At 39.8% G+C, this 21,148-nt stretch overlaps 1 protein-coding gene across 3 annotated transcripts in view; it reads right to left on the bottom strand.

Annotated features, from left to right (window-relative positions):
- Positions 1-21,148, bottom strand: part of LOC121963010 (receptor tyrosine-protein kinase erbB-4) — a 312,568-nt gene that overhangs the window by 159,743 nt on the left and 131,677 nt on the right. For all 3 annotated transcript variants that reach the window (XM_088074549.1, XM_042513368.2, XM_088074550.1), the window contains exon 2: positions 1,584-1,735. In XM_088074549.1, coding sequence (XP_087930675.1) covers positions 1,584-1,735 — 152 coding nt within the window. The remainder of the gene's footprint in view (positions 1-1,583; positions 1,736-21,148) is intronic.

The following is a 21,148-nucleotide window of genomic DNA, read 5'->3' as shown; positions in this document are numbered from 1 at the left end:
TAGCACAAGTGAATTTTAAAATGCTGGTCCGGTGATGACACACACACACACACACACACACACACACACACACACACACACACACACACACACACACACACACACACACACACACAGGAGACCCAAGAGACCGCTGTGTTCGGGAGGAATGGAGATGGCACTTTACATTCAGAGGGCTGCTCATTTGCCTGCAGTGTCTCGCAGACATTTCTTCCACAGTAATTCCTGCATGTACCTCTTATCATTAGTGCCATTGTACTGTATATTGTTATATTGTGCTGGCAAAGGGCTTCAATCAATATCCATGAGCTCTCTGAATAAGATGCTGAACTCATCGCTGGTTACAGATAAGAGATTCAGCAGCATCAGCTGCTTTGAATGCAAATGTAGAAAATGCCCAACCATTGTCTCTTAAAGGACTAATTCAACATTTCAAATTATTTATTCATCAAGCTGCATGTGATGAAAAAAGTGTGTGTGATTATCATCATCTAAAAAGTAGAAGACAGCAGTAGTAATAGAAGACAGTACAGACCCTCAAAGGGTAAGTGCTGTATTTTTCACCCGATTTCCACATGTTTTTGTTTCTAAATAACTAATAAAAACCTATTTTTTTTAACTTGGTCCAGTACTGAGAGAGAGAACTGCAACCGGCAACTGCAAAATAGGCTGCAATGTAACCACTCTGGGCATTTGTGCACAAACAATTTAAACTAACTTATGGAAAGGATTACTACAGAGAGAGACCTTTTCATTGAAGATTAAGATAACTCTGTCAGTGGTAAAAACAAGCACAAGCAGCCTGTTCGCTGCTGCTGCGTGCAGTTATCTCGCTCAATAGTAGAATACTTTCAAAAATTGTTGTTTCCATTAGTGTTTCCACATAGGAAAATGGGGTTCGTGTTGAAAATGCTGAACTTACCTTTACTTAATTTCTGTTTTTCAACATCTACTTTACCACAAGCCTAGCCTTTTATGATATTGAATGTATCCACACCAGGAGCTGCTACAACACACTTATTACAATTACAATAAGAAGATCTCAGTCAATTGCATCCCTGTGCCTTCAAAACAGAGTATGATGTGCTTGGCAAAGCTACAAAAAACAGTGGGAACAATTCAGGAGGAACACACAATTCCAATAAACTGTCTAATTTACACTTTATATCTTACAACTGAGCCTGTGAGTCACAATCTCTTGTATGAACAACACACCAACTTCAGCTGAACATTTGTATTGTGTGTCTCTGTGCCTCTATCCATGGTGCTGAAACATTCTATCTATGTCTAATTTCCCCCCATTTACCTGTTTCTGTGGCTTTTAAGCATCTAAAGCTCAATTTATTGCCCAACATGTAAACTTTAAGGTATGTAGAGAGTTGAGTGTTGATCTCTGTCCATGGTGCTGAAACATTCCAGCTCCGTTTCTCACTGAAACACTCTGCCTCGCTCTGTCTCTCTCCATGGTCCTGATACCCACTCTTTGTCCTCTCCACAGTGTAAAACATCCAGTCTTTGTCCCTCTCTCCACCAGTGCAGACACTGTATGATTCTGTGAACAACTGCTTTTTCAATGGCCTTACCTTCAGAAAGGAGAGGTTGCGGTTTCGATCGATGCTTGTAATCTCCAAATTGCCAATGACCACCTCACAGTTTTCGTAGAGCTTCTTCAGGGTGCGGTACTGCTGGTCCAGGTCTGACAGGGTGCTCAGCTTGTTCTCTGTGCCGGTACAAACTAGAAAAAAAAGACACTGAGTCACTTTAAAGGCAATTTAGAACAAGTTAGCATATTAAAGGGACAATTCACCCAAAAATTAAAAAAAAAAAACCCAACATATTTTTGCTCTGACCTTTTAGTGCTATTTATCTATCTTGACTGTTTTGTTGTGAGTTGCCAAGTGTTGGAGATATCATCTGTAGAGATGTCTGCCTTCTCTACAATATAATGGAACAAGATAGCACTCAGTGTGTGGCACTCAAAGCACCAATATATATGTTTAAAAAACCTTGTTGTGAGCAGGTGTATTTTAGGAACTATTTTCTCTCTCAAAAACTACATTGCAACCATATCACTGCACAGGAAGCGATCTCTATGAACAGTAATATGGTCATAGTAATACGGTCCCATTAAAATATGATTCAAAAAGTCAAACCTCAATGGGCAGAGCCAAAGAACAGATTTTCAATATATGGAATTACAATTCAAGGAAAGTACTTCGAGTAAAAAGTATAATTAATTCAGTCATTGTCTTTAAAATTCCATCAGGCAAGCTAACTTGATCAAATATGCTAACTTGATCAAATGCAGTCAGCTACCACACTGTAGCTGTTTAATTCTTAAAGGTCAGCCAACCAGATAACCTAAATAAGTTAAATTACACTCTTTTTTCAGTGGTAAAATTGCTGTAAGATACATCTCTATTCCCCTGGGTTATTTTGCCAGGGAAACTCTGATTCTTTGACTGCACTTACTGAGGTTTTAACTAAAACACCAGACTTCAGATGCATGGTTCAATGGCCGCTGTGTAGCACAGTCTCTGAAAAATGTTGGAATCAGTGAGATAATGAATGGAGAATGAGAGGAGGAGGGCAGAAAAGAGACATTCAGGAAAAGGGATTTCAGGATTAAAACTACGCATTGTGTCAATGTGAGATACAAACAGAGGGAGAGAAAGAAATAAAAGAAAGGATTGGAGGACGGAGGGAAAAGTGGTCAGGAGATTATGTAAATTGCCAAAAAGAGTGCAGACGTGACCCTTGACAATGAGGGAGCTGGGAGAGTCGAGACTTGGGGAGGGACAAGTGGGGTGAGAGGGGTGGATATCATTTCTCTGAGGCAGTGACCTACAGTGTGGGTCTGGCACCGGCACACCGTTTAATCAAAGATATTCAAATTACATTGGTTGACCTTTACAGAGGGTTTCTCTTGGAGACTTTACTCGGCTGACGAGATTACAAGACTTTGAAGATATTAGAGTGAGGAGAAACAGCTCTATTGGTGTTTGGAAAGGTAAGGTAATTAGAGAGTAGCAGATTTTAGCCAACACACAACCAAGAGAGAGCAGAAACACACCTGTTTCTCACGTCTTTGATCTTTTCTAAAACCTTCCGGTAAAGCAACACACGCTAATGCCACTGACAGCTACGACTACAACATGTTTACAGAGCTCCACTTGTCATTTCAGCCATTAGAACCTCTGGAATAATCATCAGTTGCTAATATTGCTACACATAGGTATGCAAAGCAGGCAAAAAGACAAAAAGATGCTGTTATGTGTAGATACAAATTGTTAGTGGATAAAGAAATTTCAAACACGTTATCCCCCTTTAAAGGGTAACTTTGGCATTTTTCAACCTGTACCTTATTTTCCCTTGTTTTTGTGTCTTTGTCCTATATAGAGCAAGATGGCTGCAAATGGCAACGGCAGAACAGGCTTCTGTGTTACATTAATGGGGCAATTGCGCATCATTTATTTACACCCATTAAAAACAGATGTGTTTTTGTCACTGATAGGCTCAGATTGTTGTTCTAAGTAACTAACATTATTTAAAGGATCCCTACAGAGACACAATATTGTAAAGAACTTTTTTTTTAAACAAAAACTTTCCCAAGATAGTGACTGCCAAACCCACCAAGCTCCTTTAAATAAACAATAATTTCAATGAGTATAGAGGCAGCATATATTCACATCTAACTGGATGAATTAACAAAGATGGTACAAGAAAACTATTCATCTGCTGTTAAACTCTTTGTAGAAACAACTTAAAACATATGGATTCTGTATATGTTTGTGTTTGTCTGCAGCCTTAATGATAAATACATGGTGATTAACTAATGCAGCGGCTACCACTGTAATTAGTTCCTCCTCTTTCCACCCATGAAGCACTCTTTACGTCCCTGCCAGCCTTTCCACCAGTCAGTCAGTCAGTCAGCCTCCCCTGCCTCAGTCCTGCTACCATCTGCTGTGCTCAGCTGGCACCATCGCCACGTTACCACGGGCACGACTGGAGGTTTGTGTGCGGTAGGCACCGGAATGGAGTTTGGCTCAATGTAATTAAGCTGCTCATTAAAGTTTGTCAGTGGTTCAACTTTGAATAGGTCTTACTTTTAAATATGGAATTTATTTCTTGCCAATATCGGCTGGTTTGTTCTGTTAAAGGGAGCGAGGGAATATTATAATTCCATTGTGATGTACATGCATTGCATTTTCCTAAAGCCTCTTGTGGTTGTGCGAGTATTAACTGCCCAGAAATGCAACAGCAAAGTCTGAAACACGGGAGGCGTTTGTGTACAACTAGTTTATGTTGAAGTAGTTTTTCCTTAGAATGTGATTCAAGAGATGGACTGCGCCACTTCACTGAATATTGCCTACTGCCTTCCAAGTAGTGTTTACATCACAGCAATCTGTCCTTTATCGTTGAGTGCTCTGGTCATTGTTAAGAACTCAATGGTATCTAAACCAGTACTTTTGTCTTTATTATATCCCTCTGCAGTTCTTTATTTCTTTCCAATGTCAAACTTCTCCACTCTCAGGGCTCCGGGCACTTGTCTGCACAGAGTCCGCACAGCTTCCTCTACTTGAAATTAACCACACAAAAAAAACAAATTCCAGATTCTAGTCACCTTAAGACACAGTGTCTGGGCCATTTGAAGAACAGACTTAGTTTTAATGCCAGGCGGTATTCACCCAGGTGTTTTTGGACAAAACGGATCTGAGATGGAGACGATCAATAGCCATGATAACTGCAGAGTTATTTGACCTGGGTGTGATTTCTGATTATAACCCTTTCCATACATTAAAGTCAGCGGGTGCTGGCGATTTATTTTGTGGAGTGATAAAGTGGCTATAATGGCCTTTTCTTTCTGCAGTAGCGCCTTTCATTTGCATTTAACCTTTTGTGACATCTTTTAAACACACCTGCTGTACATCTTTGATAAGTCAAAAGTCAAATTATCCACATTCAAGAGCAAGAATTTCAGAAAGAGAGAGCAAAACAGGGAAGAAAAAACCGCACTTGACTATTGCATAGTTGAACTTGCTCCTATATTGAACAACATGGAGAGCTCATAAACTCCCATATTGCTTTATGGATCGTTGGCTCTGCAAAGATGAGCGCACTTCTTTTCCTCTGTGATCCTCCATATTGCTGTGGGTACTGGCTCCGTGGGACAGAATGGCAGTAAGGGGACCTGAGCTATGGTGATAAATGAGATTTGCTGACCACACACAGATGAGTTATAAGATGAAATGATTTAAGAGCGGCTACAAACTCAAAGGAAGTCTGCGAGGATCTAAAATTGGTCGGATCGATGATCATATGTGTGAGCGAGGGTCTTTTAGTGTGTGTGGAGATGAAAGGTTAGTGGGCATCTGTAATAATCTGTTATTGAAACCTCCTTACAGGTGTGTGTGCACATTTATGTCTGTGTGTGTGGTGATAAAAGATCAGAGGGGAGAGGTGAAAAGCGAGGGGAAAACAACTCTGAAAAGCCAATATCAGCCGGCAGCACACACACACAGACAAAGAGAGAAATGGCAGTCATTCAGGGTGAGTAAGCAAGGTAAAGCAAGGCAAAGAAAATAGAATTGAAAGAGAGAGAGTGGGAGACAGAGATAGAAAGAGAGACACAATCTTGTATTTGCGAGAGTGGGAATGACGTCCAGGAGCATTAGCATTCATATCGACACGCTCTACTGTAAATGCTCTTTTCTCTGGGCTCATTTCAAAAGTGTCTAGATCCATCTGCTCTACCTCTTTTTCTCTCTCTTTTCCTAATTTCTTTTTTTCTGCCCTCAGCCATCTATTTCTCTGTCTCAGCCCTCCCTTCATTCTTCTCTTTCTCGCAGGCTCAGCGGTGGACAATGTAAGTATTGAGCCGTTGCCTTTTTCCCCGTTAATGCACCGGGTGACACAGGGCCATGTCCACTTGACAGGGCCTGTGTGTGTGTGTGTGTGTGTGTGTGTGTGTGTGTGTGTGTGTGTGTGTGTGCCTGTGTCTGCCTGCGTGTGTGCGGTGGGGGAGGGGGGGTGTCTTACCTGTCTGTCTCTTTGCAGAGACAGAGACAGGTAAGACAGTTCGTCTCATTTATTCATGCACATGACATAACAATAAATATGGGTAGAAAATAAATTAAAGGGCGTAACAACAGAAAACACTAGGAATGGGAACCAAACATCAAGATTGAACTGGTACCAAGGCCATTACAAATTCTGCTTATCGGCCCAATTATTTATCACTTCCTGATCATTATCTCGGATTCTGACCACAGTGTGGCAACAGTCCATCATCATTTAAAAAAGACGAAATGAGAAAATATCTGTTCAGCATTCCTTTGGTTTGCTTGGTCAAAGAAAACGTGCTTAGTCTGCCTGCTTGGCGCATCAGTTTTGCCAACTTGCCGACTTTCTCATGAGATTTGGCAACTTTTCAGACCTCCTTAGAGGATTCATTTCTGATAAACAACTTGTGACAAATTTAGCGACTTATTCAGTTAATCACGAAAAATCAAGGACAAAAATATGTTACATTTTAATTCATTCGTATACATGCTTCGCAGTTCATGGCTTTCCACTATCAGTTGTGTGGCAGGCACAAGGAGAGGTGTTGCTGCTCGCAGTGGGAGTTTATTGGTGTAGTATTGTCTGTTGTAGTGAGCTTCAATAGTTACGTTGCTAATCTCATTGTCTGGACTGGAAGTGCAATAAATTGTTGTACTACACTAAAAGTGCAATAGCTCTCATTCCATTTAAATGTTGAGTTGAAGATTTATCAATTGAATCTACTTCAACACAGATTTAATGATTCCATAAATGCCTTGTCACCAAAACGCCAATGAGTATTTGACGTCATCTGACGACTTTCAGAAACTTTTGGAGCTAGTGTTAGCTAATTTCATTGGGGAAAAAAAAGTTGGCAATACTGGGTGCTAACATTATGACAAAGGATGTTTACCCTTGGAAATGAACGTGCTACTTTGTTGGCAAGCAGTTGTATTTATGCTTAAAGTGTCAATTACAAAACGCTCTTGAAATTCAAGGCCCGGTTGCATTGCAGAATATTTCAACAAATTGCTGGTGTTTCCACCATTACTTGAAATGATCATTTTGCAGACATAACACAACCCAATCATCAAAAAAAAAATGTTGGCATTTCTGCAAACCATGAATACGTATGTTACATTAGCACGTTACACTGCTGTCATTAGGTTTAGGTCAGAAAAAACTCAAAATACCATTGGCAACACAATCCTGGCAGAAAAAGCAGTAATCTCTTTTTGTGCCAGTATCCCACCAACGGGGCACCACAATATACCCATGTATGAAATCTCGAAAGCGAATGGAAAAAGAACAAAAAGTCACTCCAAAACACCCAAATCTGAAGTCCAAAAGCAAAATGAAACAGACTGACAGGTCTTTATATTACAATCATGTTTGCATCCCGAAAAAGCCAATGGAAACAATCCAACAGGTTACTGAAAAAAAAAAATCTGTGTTTAGAGCCTAAAAGGCCAACTGAAACACAACAATGACTCACTTAAAAGCATCATGGGTTTGAACCCTTACTTTAATTAAACACAAATCTGTATTTCATGAAACCATGGCGGTAATGCTCTTTAGATCTTAATCGAGGGACAATTTTCTAAACGTAACTGTATGTGCCGAAACTGCTGCATCACATACTGCAAACAAGGACTCTTATTTTAGAAACACATCCTACTTCATTTTAAAAAATAACTGCCACTGTCTCATATCTCGTGCCTGATTTTCTATTGTCATTGGAAAGAAATGATTGGCTGGCAGGTAGTTATTAAACCATGGAAAAGAATGTTTCAAAGTAGTTAACCATTTTATAAATTCAATTATCAACTTTTTACCAATCAAGCTTTTCACTAATTCTGTACAGCACCAAGATGTGCGCCCTGTGCCAAAAAGCAGTGTTTAAATCAAAAGGACTCCTCTGTTAGGTCAGTCACTGTATGGGGCCGAGAAGTTCGGCTCCTCATCTCTGCTGGAGGCGAGCAGCTTGAAGCTAAATGCTCATGATGTGAATGGCATGTGATACCTGAATCTCAATTGAGCTCTTGGCGGTTGATTTGCATTGTGGGTGATGTAGGAGGCAGACTTTGACACAGAAGAAGAATGTGTGCAATAAAAAAGCCAATATGTGTAATTTTGCTGCATCGATTTTGATTTTGAGCTCCAAATGTTGTTCATATAGTCATGGTTAAAAGTCACCAATACTGACTGCTGGTTGAATGCAATCAAAGTCTTGACCTATGCTGTCAGGTTTCTTTTTTAGAACAGTCTTGAAATTTAACATTTAAACTCTTTTTTTGCAATATCAAAAGGAGCATTAATGGCAAAGACAGACTGACATAGAGACAGCAGATGAATGCAACAGAGGGAGGACCAGGAAAGAGCAGCCAACAGAAAAAAAGAGAACAATCGAAAGAAAAAACGATCAAGCTCTTGGCAATATTATTGCGTAGTACACGTCTTGAGGATTTTCATGCCCTCAGCAGTCCAGCTCCCAGACACCAATGCCTCAGTGCCTTCACTCGAGGGTCAGTTTCTTCATTCACTTTGATGACATCTGAGTCTTTATAACTAATAGATAATGAGCAATAAGAAAAGGAAAGACTTGAGTCGGCAGCTTTTTCAGGCAGTGATGATTTTTCTTCCCTCTTTGGTCTCGGTCCACTTCAAATACAGATGGAGTGTGTGCATTTTATGTCTTTGTCTGCGTGTAAATACACTGTGCTCTAGTGTGGAGGCTTGTGTGTGTGTGTGTGTGTGTGTGTGTGTGTGTACAAATGCATGGAATAATAATAATAAAAAAACGTAGCTGCATAAACCAGTTTAGCTGCCGGCGTTTCCCTTCAAGTTGCTTTTCCAGCTGAAACTGACTGAATTTAATCTCCCTAAATTGAATTACAACTTAATCCCGTCTCACACCATTCTCCCTGGAACACAGTTTTGTAACAATGAGGGAGCATCCTTTTTAGAAAGCTGTGGCGGGTGACACAGGACAGGTACGAGCAGAGAGAATTATGAGTGTGTGGGCATGTGTGTGCGCTGGTTTTGGCTGTAGAGCCCATTTCTGATCCATCCATGAAGTGAGAGACGAAGGCAGACAGTTACCTCCTCGCTTATTCTCGCTGACATATTGAGCTGTCCTTGTTCTCATTTCTCACTTCATCTCTTCTCCTTCACATTGCTGCCTCTTCTCGGGCTTTTATTCTCTCTGCATCTGCTCCCTTATCATGTTTCTGTCCTCCTGTTGCAGACAGGCTCAAACTGTCTCATTTTTCCATCAGTCTATTTTTCTTGCCTTGCCTTGTCTTCTCTAAACTTTTGACCCCTTTTATCCATTTGCATTAGTGGTGACACATAACACATATATGCATCGTTTTTCTGTGAATCCCTTGTGCCTCTGTAGGCTTTTTCAATTTGGGACAGGCATGGCAGACCAACAAACAACCATATAAGAAGGTAAAACAGTTGAGACACTCAAATACTGGCACATTGTCAAAACATAACACAAGATTACTCCCGCTGCAATACTGCAATACAGAGGTATAACGATGCAGCGATAAGACCATATAGCAATCAGCGATGCAACAATACAATGATACAGCAATAGAGCTTTCAGCAACTTCAAACAAAGTTTTGGCCACAGGTGTAAAGTAGAGGTCAAATGGCACCTTTCCTTCTTTCTACCACCCTACTTCTCGGGGGAGTGGTTAGCAATACAGAAGATAAAAGGCAGGTTTTGGTCTTGGTTTCACAACTGTCACAGCACTAATGCAAACTATAAATATTATCAAAAAATATTATTTGATTTATTGAAAATTTTAAGGATCTTGACTTAAATGTCTGAAAACATTGTGAGAAGAGAAAATTATTAAAAAAAATATAACATTTTGTTTCATTTTAACATCCACAAATATTCAGTTTTTTGCCCTTTCTCCAAAAAAGACAATATTACTACTAAGCTATTTACATGGCGAATGAAAATAAATATCCCACTAATATTCCTGTGTACATGCAGCCGTACATACTCTATTAACATGCCTTAACATTACATTCATCACGTCAAAATATGGAAAAGTGGAACTGCTGCAGCCACTCATGCCATTTAGCGTCTTTGTACTAAAAAAAGGACTTTCTCAAAGTTTTCCACCAGTAGCGGACTTGTTGGACCGTGCAAACACAGCATCCCTGTTATCACTTCAACCACCCTCTTACGCATATCCAAAAACCTGTTGCTATTTGAGTCTTTCTTAGGTGTGTTTCACCTTCCAATACTGTAATGCTGGCTTTTCTTTGGGCATTTGTCTCTACCACACAGCCTTGCAAACCGTTGGCGAGTTGGTTGCAGCAGAACACACACAGCAGACTGTAAACAGGCAAGAGGCCGTGCATCTCAAACTGTGATAAAAACTCTGATGTCTTCATCTAAAATGCTTCATTTAATAAAAAGGCCAAATGGAACATACTGTTTACATGAGTGATATCAAATTCAGACAATTGTCATATTTGTAATAAAAGTGTGCATGTCAATATAGTCAATGTAACATGTTATACCTAATGGGATTTGAACAATGTTCAAAACTTTTTCAAAAGTCTTACTTCTGTCTTCTATGTTTCTGCCACTAGTAGTCAGTTGAAAGAGAATGACAGAGTACATAAAAATACTGTATATACATACATTCAAACAGTGGACAATGCTGTAACCTTTGAGTTTTGAGCCATAATGGCTGACTGAGGGGGTGGCGTGGGTACTGCAGCTATCAGCAAAACGACATGAACACAACAAAAATGAAACAGGGCAGGTTCAGAGCTTTGCCGCAAGGTCATGGCTTTATTCACTGGACTGTGTATAGAAATGTTACTGGGGCTTTTTTCTAAGACGCACGGTCTCATCTGCCTGAAGCACAGATAATTATTCTGAGCCTGGATTGCAAGAAAAAGTATCTCAAGTGTCCACCTGATGTACGGCGTGTACGATGCTAAAGTTTGGAGCTATCCATTTTAGCAGCACAAGGGACAAACAAACGCAGCTCAGTCTGGGTATTACAAACAGTTTAGAAGTGTTATTTCCTGAGAGGAATAAAAAGAATTTCTCAACACTGAAGCAAAATTGCAGAGTCTGCAGTGACTTATTATCTGCGAAACCTTGCTGTGGATTTACGCGGATGTTTGTTACAGTGTTTGTGTGCATTTCAGCAAGAACGAGATTGTAAGAAGTGATGCAAGTTTTGCGAATGGAGAAACATTATACACTGTGAATTTTTGTGTAGGTTTAAAGTGGCAAAGTAATGGTACAGATCTCCACTCTTTGGGACTAAACAGAGGACAAACACAGCAGCAAGGGCACCCATAACAGCTTGATCCTTTACGCATCTGAAGCTCAATTCTTAAGAATTTATTCAGCTTTATTCCCACTGCTACATGACAGTCTGATCAATAAAGTTCAATACAAACAACTTCTACCAAGATAGAAAAACAACAACTGCATTTTTAAAGTGCAAAGACTTTTTTCTCTTGACACTAGTGTGCAGTCCTGAGGAGGAAAATATGAGCTGTCTGTAATCTTTGCTATCATTCTAAACTAATTGTCCGAGTTTACAATTATCTGTAGACTGATAAATTACAAAACGTATGAGCAACATAGGATTTAGATTGTTTATTAGAGTTCCTGATAATTTTTGTAAAAGTTTTCTGGGGAGGGAACTGCATAAAAATTGCTAGTTAGACCTCAAGGACATTAATTTGTTTGTTTATGAGAAAACTCCACAGGGCGCCTTAATTAATAATTCTAAAAAAAAAAAAATCACAAGACGGACCACTTTTTCATGCGAGAAACTTACAGGGACATAAAAAGAAGGACACAAAAGTTTAAATCTTTTGCCTCTTAAAAAATATGCCAACAACTGGTGTAAACTGCAAACAATCAAACAATAGATTCAAATCAATTACAATCACTAAGCAGAATACTATATGCAGAGGACAGCCATGCAATTAATGCCTACTATACAAAAGAAGACCCTCTCACCCTCTCTCAAGATTTTACAAATACTGGGATCCTGCAGGGTCTTTACTAGTGTTGTCAAAAATATTGAATTATTGATTCTAAATATCTGAAATGGATTCAATGCTTGTTTTCTGCAGTATAGATAAACTGCTGCCAGTAGTGCTTTCTCAGTTGCTCTTATTCTTAATGTTTACTACAATTACTCTACTGCTGTGTTTTACAAACCGTTTTTCACTAAAACTGTTTATCTTGTGACAAAAATTTTACTGTTTGCCCTCAATGTCAATGTTTCCCTGTGGTATCAACACTTGTATCAAATATCGCCATTTTTCAGGATACTATATCAAAGTTAGAAATTCCAGTATTGTGACACTAGTCACAAGACTACAACTAGGTTCCTGTTGAAATGTTTCCCCAATCTGCTCCTGGTGGATACACCACACCCCCTTTAGGAAGTAAAACATATTAACAATTCCTTACATTTCTACAAAAATACATAATTCTAGAAACTTGAGTCACATTTTGACTGTATTCATGTCAGTTCAGCATCAATACAATCTATCTAGATAATCTAGATAAACTGTATTTGTGTATGAACTTTTTATTTTGGATTTTGTTGCCTCAACTTGATATCGGCCTCTGCTGGTTAGCTGCACTATTATAGTAGGGGAGACTGGAAATGTCAGGAGAGTGTCGGTTGTTGGATCAGATACACGGCAGATAAAACAAAACCTCTTATTTAATGCACAACTCCACCAGTTTCTCCTTCTTTTCCGCAAAACCAACTGTTGTTCACAATCTTGCATCTCCCCCGAATCCCCTCCATGTTAACTCTGTACCTGGTTTGTCTTTGTCATTGAACTTGACTATGTGCACGAGCCAAAACTACAAAAACCTACAATATTAAACACATATGATTTTATCGTAATGTCAATACAAAAAAAAAAAAAGACTGACACGACAGCTCAGTCTGCGTTTTATAACACCAAATGGTTAAGATCATGGGAGTGTGCATGGCACAACTCAAGAAAACTCTCAGGATTTTACTTCAACACTAGAAATTAGTCTACAACTATAAAATTGTCACAGAAGTCATTCAGTTAATGGCCAGCACAGAGAATCACACACACAGAAATCTTCCTTAGTCAGAAAATGAACAGTATTCAGCCGAGAACTCCTCCACTCTGAGCTGCAATTCCATCCAACAGAAGCCACTATCCATCCCTTTATCACACAAACAGCTGACGCACTCCCACACTCCTGGCTTCAAACGGCCCGGGAGCATGGACCACATCAGTGGCAGACCGTTATTACTGGGCCCTCCGGCCTTCATCCTGCTCATCACTACTACGACCACTATCCTCATCATCATCCTCTATGCTGCTTAGAAGTCACACACAGTCCTGAGGTGGGGCTGACGAGGCAGCCGGGGAGCTTATAGGCTCAGCTCTAACGTGGGCTTACTGTATATGAAATGAAGTTTTATTCCACCATTAGAAAAAAGGAAAAAAAAATCACCTACTCTTACAAAATGACTGATAGTACAAATTAAAGTGACTTTTTTAGAGGCTAGCAGGGTGCCCTTGGTTAATAGAATGGTAATACTTTTACACACGTTTAATAATGAATCTCAAATTTATGATATTTCTGGGGTTTTGGTGGTACATATAGATCTCTTCAAACACATATAAAGGGTCACTCTAACCCCTGGAACGCTTTTTTATGTGCTGAAGTGAAACAATTCCAATCAGATGTAAGGCTTACATGACTGGATTCACAACCTTACAAGCAAAAACTACTGTGCCAAGCCAGCAGATAATACAAGATGTAATAACAAAAAGATGTGACGGACTGATTGCCGGGTAAATCGAAAGAAGTACAGACAAAGTGGAGTTGTTTGAACTTTGTTAAATTTTTGCAAATTGGGAAAAAGCTGAAGTACCTGTGACTCTTTGAGGAACTAGGTTAATCTATTCCTAATCAGCCCTCCTCTCTACAGCCTTATCTCTGAAGGTGCTGCCTGATGAGACACTATGTTAATCCAGCCAAACTTTTACTTTTCCTCACTTGCATTAGTAATGAGTTAAACTTAGCAACTCAAGTTTTTTTGTGGCTGTTTGGTGTTCCAAAGCCATGGCCTCCTTTTTTTGTCTTTGTTAGTGAAGGCCATGAGGAAAACACATCCCTCAAAAAAAAGTGTTTGAAATGAGCTTATTTAATTAGCAAACACAAAGTCTGTTTGCCGCTTCTTTATGAATAATTTCTGTTCCATCCTGTTTCACCAATCAGAGGGTGCAGGCAAGCCAGCATGTAGCCCGAGACACAAAACACAACAAAAAAAATGCCCATAAATTGCTTGATGCTGCTCTTTACCATGTGTAACAGTTAAAGATGAACACAAATGAGTGCAGCTTCTTTTATAATGTTGGATTATGCGGATTTAAAATTAAAAAAAAAAAACAATTCAGGCTGGTAGAAAATGAAGAAATTTAACAAAATTTAGGCATTGTGCATTTCTGCAAACCACTGATATGAGAAATTTGTTTTTTTAGATTTATATATTTTATATATCATACAAACTATTTTTAAAGGACATAGTGTGAGCTGAACAGCAGGTCAACAGCAGGTGGAGTGGACTATGCCTCAGCAGGACAGAAACACTGGTTTATTTTAGCAACTTATCACCGCTTTTCCAGCTGCTTTTGTGACACTGAACATGGATTTTTCAGTGTCACAGTGTGTAAATGTAATGAATCCAGGGTTTGCAGAAATGCAAAATGCAATGTTTTTCTGGCCACTGGGTTGAATTCAGGTTTTGGTTATTAGGGTGTCCCCACTTTCCCACAAGTTAACTTCAAATTGTCCCCGACAGCTCTGGGCGGCAGATCCAGGGCCAGCGGGGCTCCAGAGCCATCAATCACATCTCAGCAGGGTCTCTTTCCCTTCATGCTCACCGACTGCCCCCCTGTAGCTCCTCTTCCCACCTCCTCTTCCTCTGTGTCCTTCTCTGATTTTTGTAGACCTTTCTCTTTTTTGCTCCTTCACCCTTCCTCCTTTAACTGGTCTTCTTGTCTGCATCTCTTCATTTCATCTCCCCCTTCATTCCTCCTCCATCTACACCATTTTTCCTGTTTTCCCTCTCTTTTTCGTCTTCTCTCTCTTCCGCGTGGGCATTCCCATGTATCTTAATCCTCTAGCCTCCCAGTCCCCATCAATTACCATTCCATGTATGTCCGCAACACACACTCACACATCACAAAATGCACTTAAAGGCACAAGTGTCAAGACTCACAAATGCACATTTGTGCAGCACACACACAGATGAATTCTGACCCTCCTCCATCAAAAGGGCAATCATTTCTCAGTGGGCACAGGGATATCACCTGCTACACTGACACAGGTGGGTGGGGGGGTCATTTGTATAACAGATGTGTGTGTGTGTGTGTGTGCGCGCGCGTGCGTGCGTGCGTGCGTGTGTGTGTGTGTGTGCATTTGTGCGTGTGTCAGACACAGGTTTAATGACTCGTCCTAGCCAATTTTCAGCCGGTGGCTTCTCTTTGTGGGGAAATGAGGTTTGTAGTTAATGTAGCACAGAAGGGCTGCCTGTGATCGTGTGTGTGTGTGTGTGTGTGTGTGTGTGTCAGCTCCAGTGAGTTGGCTCCAAGCAGAATATTAGTAGGAACCATATGGGAGAAATCATTATGAAGGAAGGTTGGAGAACATTTATGCCGTGAGGCCTGTGTGTTTCCATATCGGAGTTAGGGAAGGATACGCCTTTGGTGTAAAGATGCATGCAGCGTGTATGTGTGTGTGTATGCTTGTGTGTGCTTGTTCAATTGTGTTTAGCTTCACTCTCCTTTTATAAATCACATTATGGTGTGTGTGTGTGTGTGTGTGTGTGTGTGTCAATGTTGTGCAAGATTCCTGAACTTGAGTTATTCCAAACACAGCAGTTGCCTTAAAATTGTATACAAAATGAAGTGTCACAAACACAACATGCCAGAAAGATAATGAAACACACGTACACACAAGCAATGCAGCACAGATGCTGCTCTAGTGTCGTTTTAGCCCCAAAACACACACGGAAAAAAACATCCTGCACACATGCACGGCTGCACATGTAAACACACACACAGTAACAGTGAGAGCACCGGGGGGAAGTGGCCTCCCAGAGGAGGAAATAAGTTTGGGTTGGATGTAATGAGCAACTGAAAGGCAAATGAGCCCTTCAGTGTGACGGCCTCTATCTAAACCCAGACAGCCTGTGTCTAGGGAGATGCTTTATTGCTGAGAGAATCCAAAATGTCATTCATCTATCTGTACTCCGGCCTCCCTCCCTGCACCGCCCCACCACCTCATTCAGCTCCTGTCATCTTTTTTTACGCTCTTCCACTTCCACTCTCCTTCCTGGTTTTTGCTCCCATTTTTCCCAACCTCACTCTCCTATCAAGTTTTTGGCATTGCATGTTCTCCTGATTCAGTGCTTGCCTGTCGTCATTAAAAGTCTCACCTCTTCTCTACCTACAGCTACTCTATCACTCCATCCTTCACGGTTCAAATCTCAAGTCTGGAGCACCTTGTCATTTCTACTTTTTGTCTTGACCTTATGAGCCAACATATGACAATCTGGACTTCGGCAAGCCAAATATATTGTTTTCAAATCACTTGCTTTGTTTTACCAACAATGAAAACCGGAGAAAATTTAATTTACGACTGTATTTGTAAAAGATGAGTCGCATAATCTCATGTTTAAGAAGTAGGAAGAGACTGATGTTTGGTGTTTTTGCTAATTAATAAATTATCATAATTGTTTAATTCTGTGTCACATTCAAAGGATGTCAGCCAACAATTAGTTAGAAAATAGTGCAACATCCACATTATTAACTCCCTGAGCTGAAGGGGACATATTGAAGCAAATCAGCTCATGCTGTTTTTCAGCGCAGCTTGACTGAAGTTTTATTAATACTTAAATTCTTTGCTATAATTCCTATTCAAAATTATACAAACAAAACTTTGTCTCCACAGAGAGCACATTTTAACTCAAATGTTCAGCAATAAAACAGAAAGAAATTCATGACAAAATGTTGCAGAGATACAACTTTCTTTGGATGCTCAGAAATTGGAAATTTCTGTGACACCTGGCTACATTTAATCTTCTTAGTGAGACTGTGCGATGCGTCTGAAACAGCCACTAATGGACCTTGTGGTGAGCTTGTTTTGCCAAATGCAGTTTTCAAGGTCAAGAACGGACTTTCAATCTTACACAATCTCAACATGTGTCTTTACTCAGTTCTTGACCTCAGAATACCTCCAAAGCAGCCACAAGACATGTTATGTTTGGAGAATGGAGTCTGTTTGTAGCCCAATCACTAGAATAATTGTTGAAATTGCAGGTTGCTGAAAACCATGTTACATTTGTACGTTTCTAATGCAGGGATATGCTAAAACTTTATGTTTCAATTTTCATTTTTATCTGTGAGAACACGATAGTTAACATGTGGTTATGTTTAAGCACAAAACTACTTAGATGGGGTTAGAAAAACATTATGTTTTGGCTTAAAATTTGCATTTTGGTCACAACAAATATGTCCCAAGCTGCATTAAACAACAATATGATGTGAAGCAAGGAGCTGTTTCATCTTCAACATTGTTTCCATGAATATGAATGATTTCGCGGTCAGAATGAAAGCTTCTAACTTGGGAGTCGCTGTTGATGATCAGACTGTGGGCATATTGTTTTATTTGGATGACATAGTTTGGCTTGCTAAAAATGTATGCCTAACACTGTTGAGGAATAGTCCTGGAAATAGAAGCTAGTGGTTTTTAATTTTGGTGCAAAAGCGCTGTCATATATTGACCAGTATAAATATGTTGGCTTGATGATCACATGAAATATAAAGACGCTGTCATTGTTTTAGCTCAGTCAGTGGAAAAAGCACAGGGATCTGTACGGAACAAAGTTAAACAATGTGGGATCTGGGATTTCGTACTCAAACAGAACTCTGTAATTCATGTGTGTCCTGTGTCTGATAATCTATATTGTGTTTGGGGGTCCATACATTCACTTAAATGTTGGTCATTAGTTGAGATATGGAATGGAAACCTTCAAACATCAGTCATAAATGTGAAATGCTTCGACTTTGGAACAGACTTGTGAAGATGTCTGATTAGTGACTCTCTAAAAGATATTTAACTGGGACATTTCCCATGATCATCCCTGGGCTAAAGAGTTAAAATCCTTATTTTTCTTGAACGATTTAGGAGCAAAATGTTCCTCATTTAAAGAGAAAAATTGTGCATTTATATATGGTACAAACCAAAATTACAAACTTATTATCTCATAAAGAACAGCTACGATGTAAACTTTATGTGAAGTATAATTCAAACATAAATCAAAGATCCCTTTGTGCACAGGAACATTCCCATTAGCCTCAGAGACCCGTAGATTTAATGTGACTCCAGAGGAGGGCAGACTTTGTTGTGTGACAGAGATGAACTGAAATTGAGGTCCATTTTTTTATTGTCCTGCATGCAAGATTCAGGGGATGTGTAGTAAAATGACTTTCATTTATATTGATTTCTTTTGGATGATGACTACGAAAAATTTGAGTTGTTTTTTCAAAGGGGAGCCTTTTTTGTGGCAAAATTTGTTTGTCTGGTCAGGAATAAAGGACAGAAAGTGATGTTTGGTGACTGAGCAGTAAGATAACATGCATTTTGGATTGATCACTGAATCAATTTTGTAATGGTGTAAACCCACGAGGGTTGGGCAAGTGTTTGTGTGCAACATAATAACAACAGAAAAAAATAATCAATCAATCAATCATGTTCCCAACTCTTCTAAAAAAAAAAAAAAAAACAGATCCTCTTTTGTTGCTACAAATGCAATTGGACTTACTGTTACTTAAAAACACCCTCATCCTTGTTTTCGAACATTGATCTGCTGCTATCTGCTGTCTGGAAGTCATCTTGCCTAAGTGTTACATTATCCATCATCAGCTCCTCATCATGATGAAAAACTCAGCTCATATGCATATAATGGGAACTAGCTCATATGAAAGTACAAATATAACAGTGGTCTGCAGAAACATATGAAGCCAGCATTTTATTCTAGCGACTGGGCTGCGATTTGAAGATTTTCTGGGAAATACGGGGAAACTAGGACCTCAAGACAAAATTCACAGAAGAACCAGACAAAACAGCAGCTTCATCACAACATTTCATTGAAAAATAACTCCTGGGATGCTTTGAACATCATAGATTGTTGATGTGTAACAGAGTATATGAAGGGGGATAGGGCTGCATTTTTTCTTTTTAAAAAAGACTAAGATGAAGGCTTGGAACAGACAGAGCTGCAGTCTGGCTCTTGACCACGGATTGTAGCCGTAGGCGCAAGAATTCAATGGAGACAATCGGGCTGAAAACATGGCAGCAGCATCAAACAGCCCGCCACATCTTGAACTGAATCCCAGTCCATCGAAAAACTGCTTGAAAAAGCGGTGCCAGGAGCAAAATATGGAACTATTTTGTTTACAGAGCCGCCCAAGATGGACGCCCAACCGAGGCACTAAAAAGCTTCGTGCGTAAATTGCTATAAAACTTGTCCAAGTCAAGTGTGATCTCAGTGATGGCTCTTGCTTGATGTTTTTTTGTTGTAGTATGAATTTAAAGAGACACAATCCAGTCAAAAAGCTGGATTGATTCCACCTCACTTCCCTGATCCTCTTCTTTTGTCCTTAAACCCCCGTCCTCACTCGCAAAGCGACCCTTAATTTCTACTGCACTCCCACCTTCGTCCTCCTCCTCTCACTCCTTTTTGTCTTTTTGTTTTTAATTCCACACGGCCACTCCCATTCATCTTTGGCAAAATCAATAACCATTCACCGGCGCGCAGGAGTTGAGGGATGTAAATAGCAGAAATCTGACATTCGCAGGATATAAAACAACAGGCTTTCAATATAATCAACAGCAGTGCCGGTGCCATTCCTCAAACAATCCATAGCCTTATTAAAAAGGGGCCAATAATTTAGCCCTGCGTGCCGCCGATGGTGGGTGCATGACAATAGTGTCTGATGAGTCAGGAATTGTGGGTATGACGGGGTGAGGCGGGATGGGAAGGAGTGATTGAGGGTGAGGACAGAGAATGGGGTAATTTGTATTCGTTTTTACAGTGTGTTATTATGCATGTGTAATTTCCTTTTTGGTTTTAAAATTAAATGGTTTCATTTTGGATTTATTCAAATAGGTTCTAGCACTCTAGCATTTGTTTTTAGCCCGTGGGTCTTGTTTGTGGAGGTATTATATTCTTTCAGTCATAAATAATTCATGCTAAGGATCCTAATTTGTGTTATTTTATATTATTGCAACCCTATTGCCAAAAAAAATGCTGGTATTATTTGTTTCTGCAGACATGGGTACATTTTTTGCCACTATCCTGGTTGTAAATGCAACAATGTCTTGATAAACAAAAAAAAAAACTACTTTTTGTTGCACTTTTGTAGCAGGAAATACAACTATGTCTTCTCCAAAAACAACCACTTTTCGTTGCACTATTCCAGCAGGAAATGTAACTATGTCTTCTCCAAAAACAACCACTTTTCGTTGCACTATTCCAGCAGGAAATGCAGGAATGTCACCCCAATAAACAACCTTCTCTCCTGCACTGTCCTGGCTGGAGGCACAGTGATGTCTCCACAAAAAAACCAACCCGTTTTGTGGCACTATCCTCGCCGGAAACACAGCGATGCCTTGGTAAAAAGTAACTTCTTGTAGTTGCACTATTCCAGCAGGAATTGCAGCAATGTCTCCTCAAAAAACAACCCTGGCACTATATGGGGAAGAAATGAAGAATGAAGAAACTCTTTCTGTGGTGCTATTCCGGCTCCAAACACAGAAAGGTCTTTTTTAAAAAAGCACACAATCCTGGCAGGAAACACAACAATGTCTTAAAAAGTGGGTAAAAAACACCCACTTTGTGGTACAGTCCCTGGTGGAAAAATTGTGACGGGTCCCTAAAAAACACCAGCATTTGGTGGTTAAAATACAATGACTTGTTGCAAAAACCAGTTACATAAAATAACCAGTCTGCGGCTTTGCAGGCCTCTCACC

This window comes from Plectropomus leopardus, chromosome 24 (assembly GCF_026936395.1).
Source record: "Plectropomus leopardus strain MGB_pleo_1.0 chromosome 24, ASM2693639v1, whole genome shotgun sequence".
Classification (NCBI taxonomy): domain Eukaryota; kingdom Metazoa; phylum Chordata; class Actinopteri; order Perciformes; family Serranidae; genus Plectropomus; species Plectropomus leopardus.
This window is presented reverse-complemented; position numbering and strand designations above follow the sequence as displayed.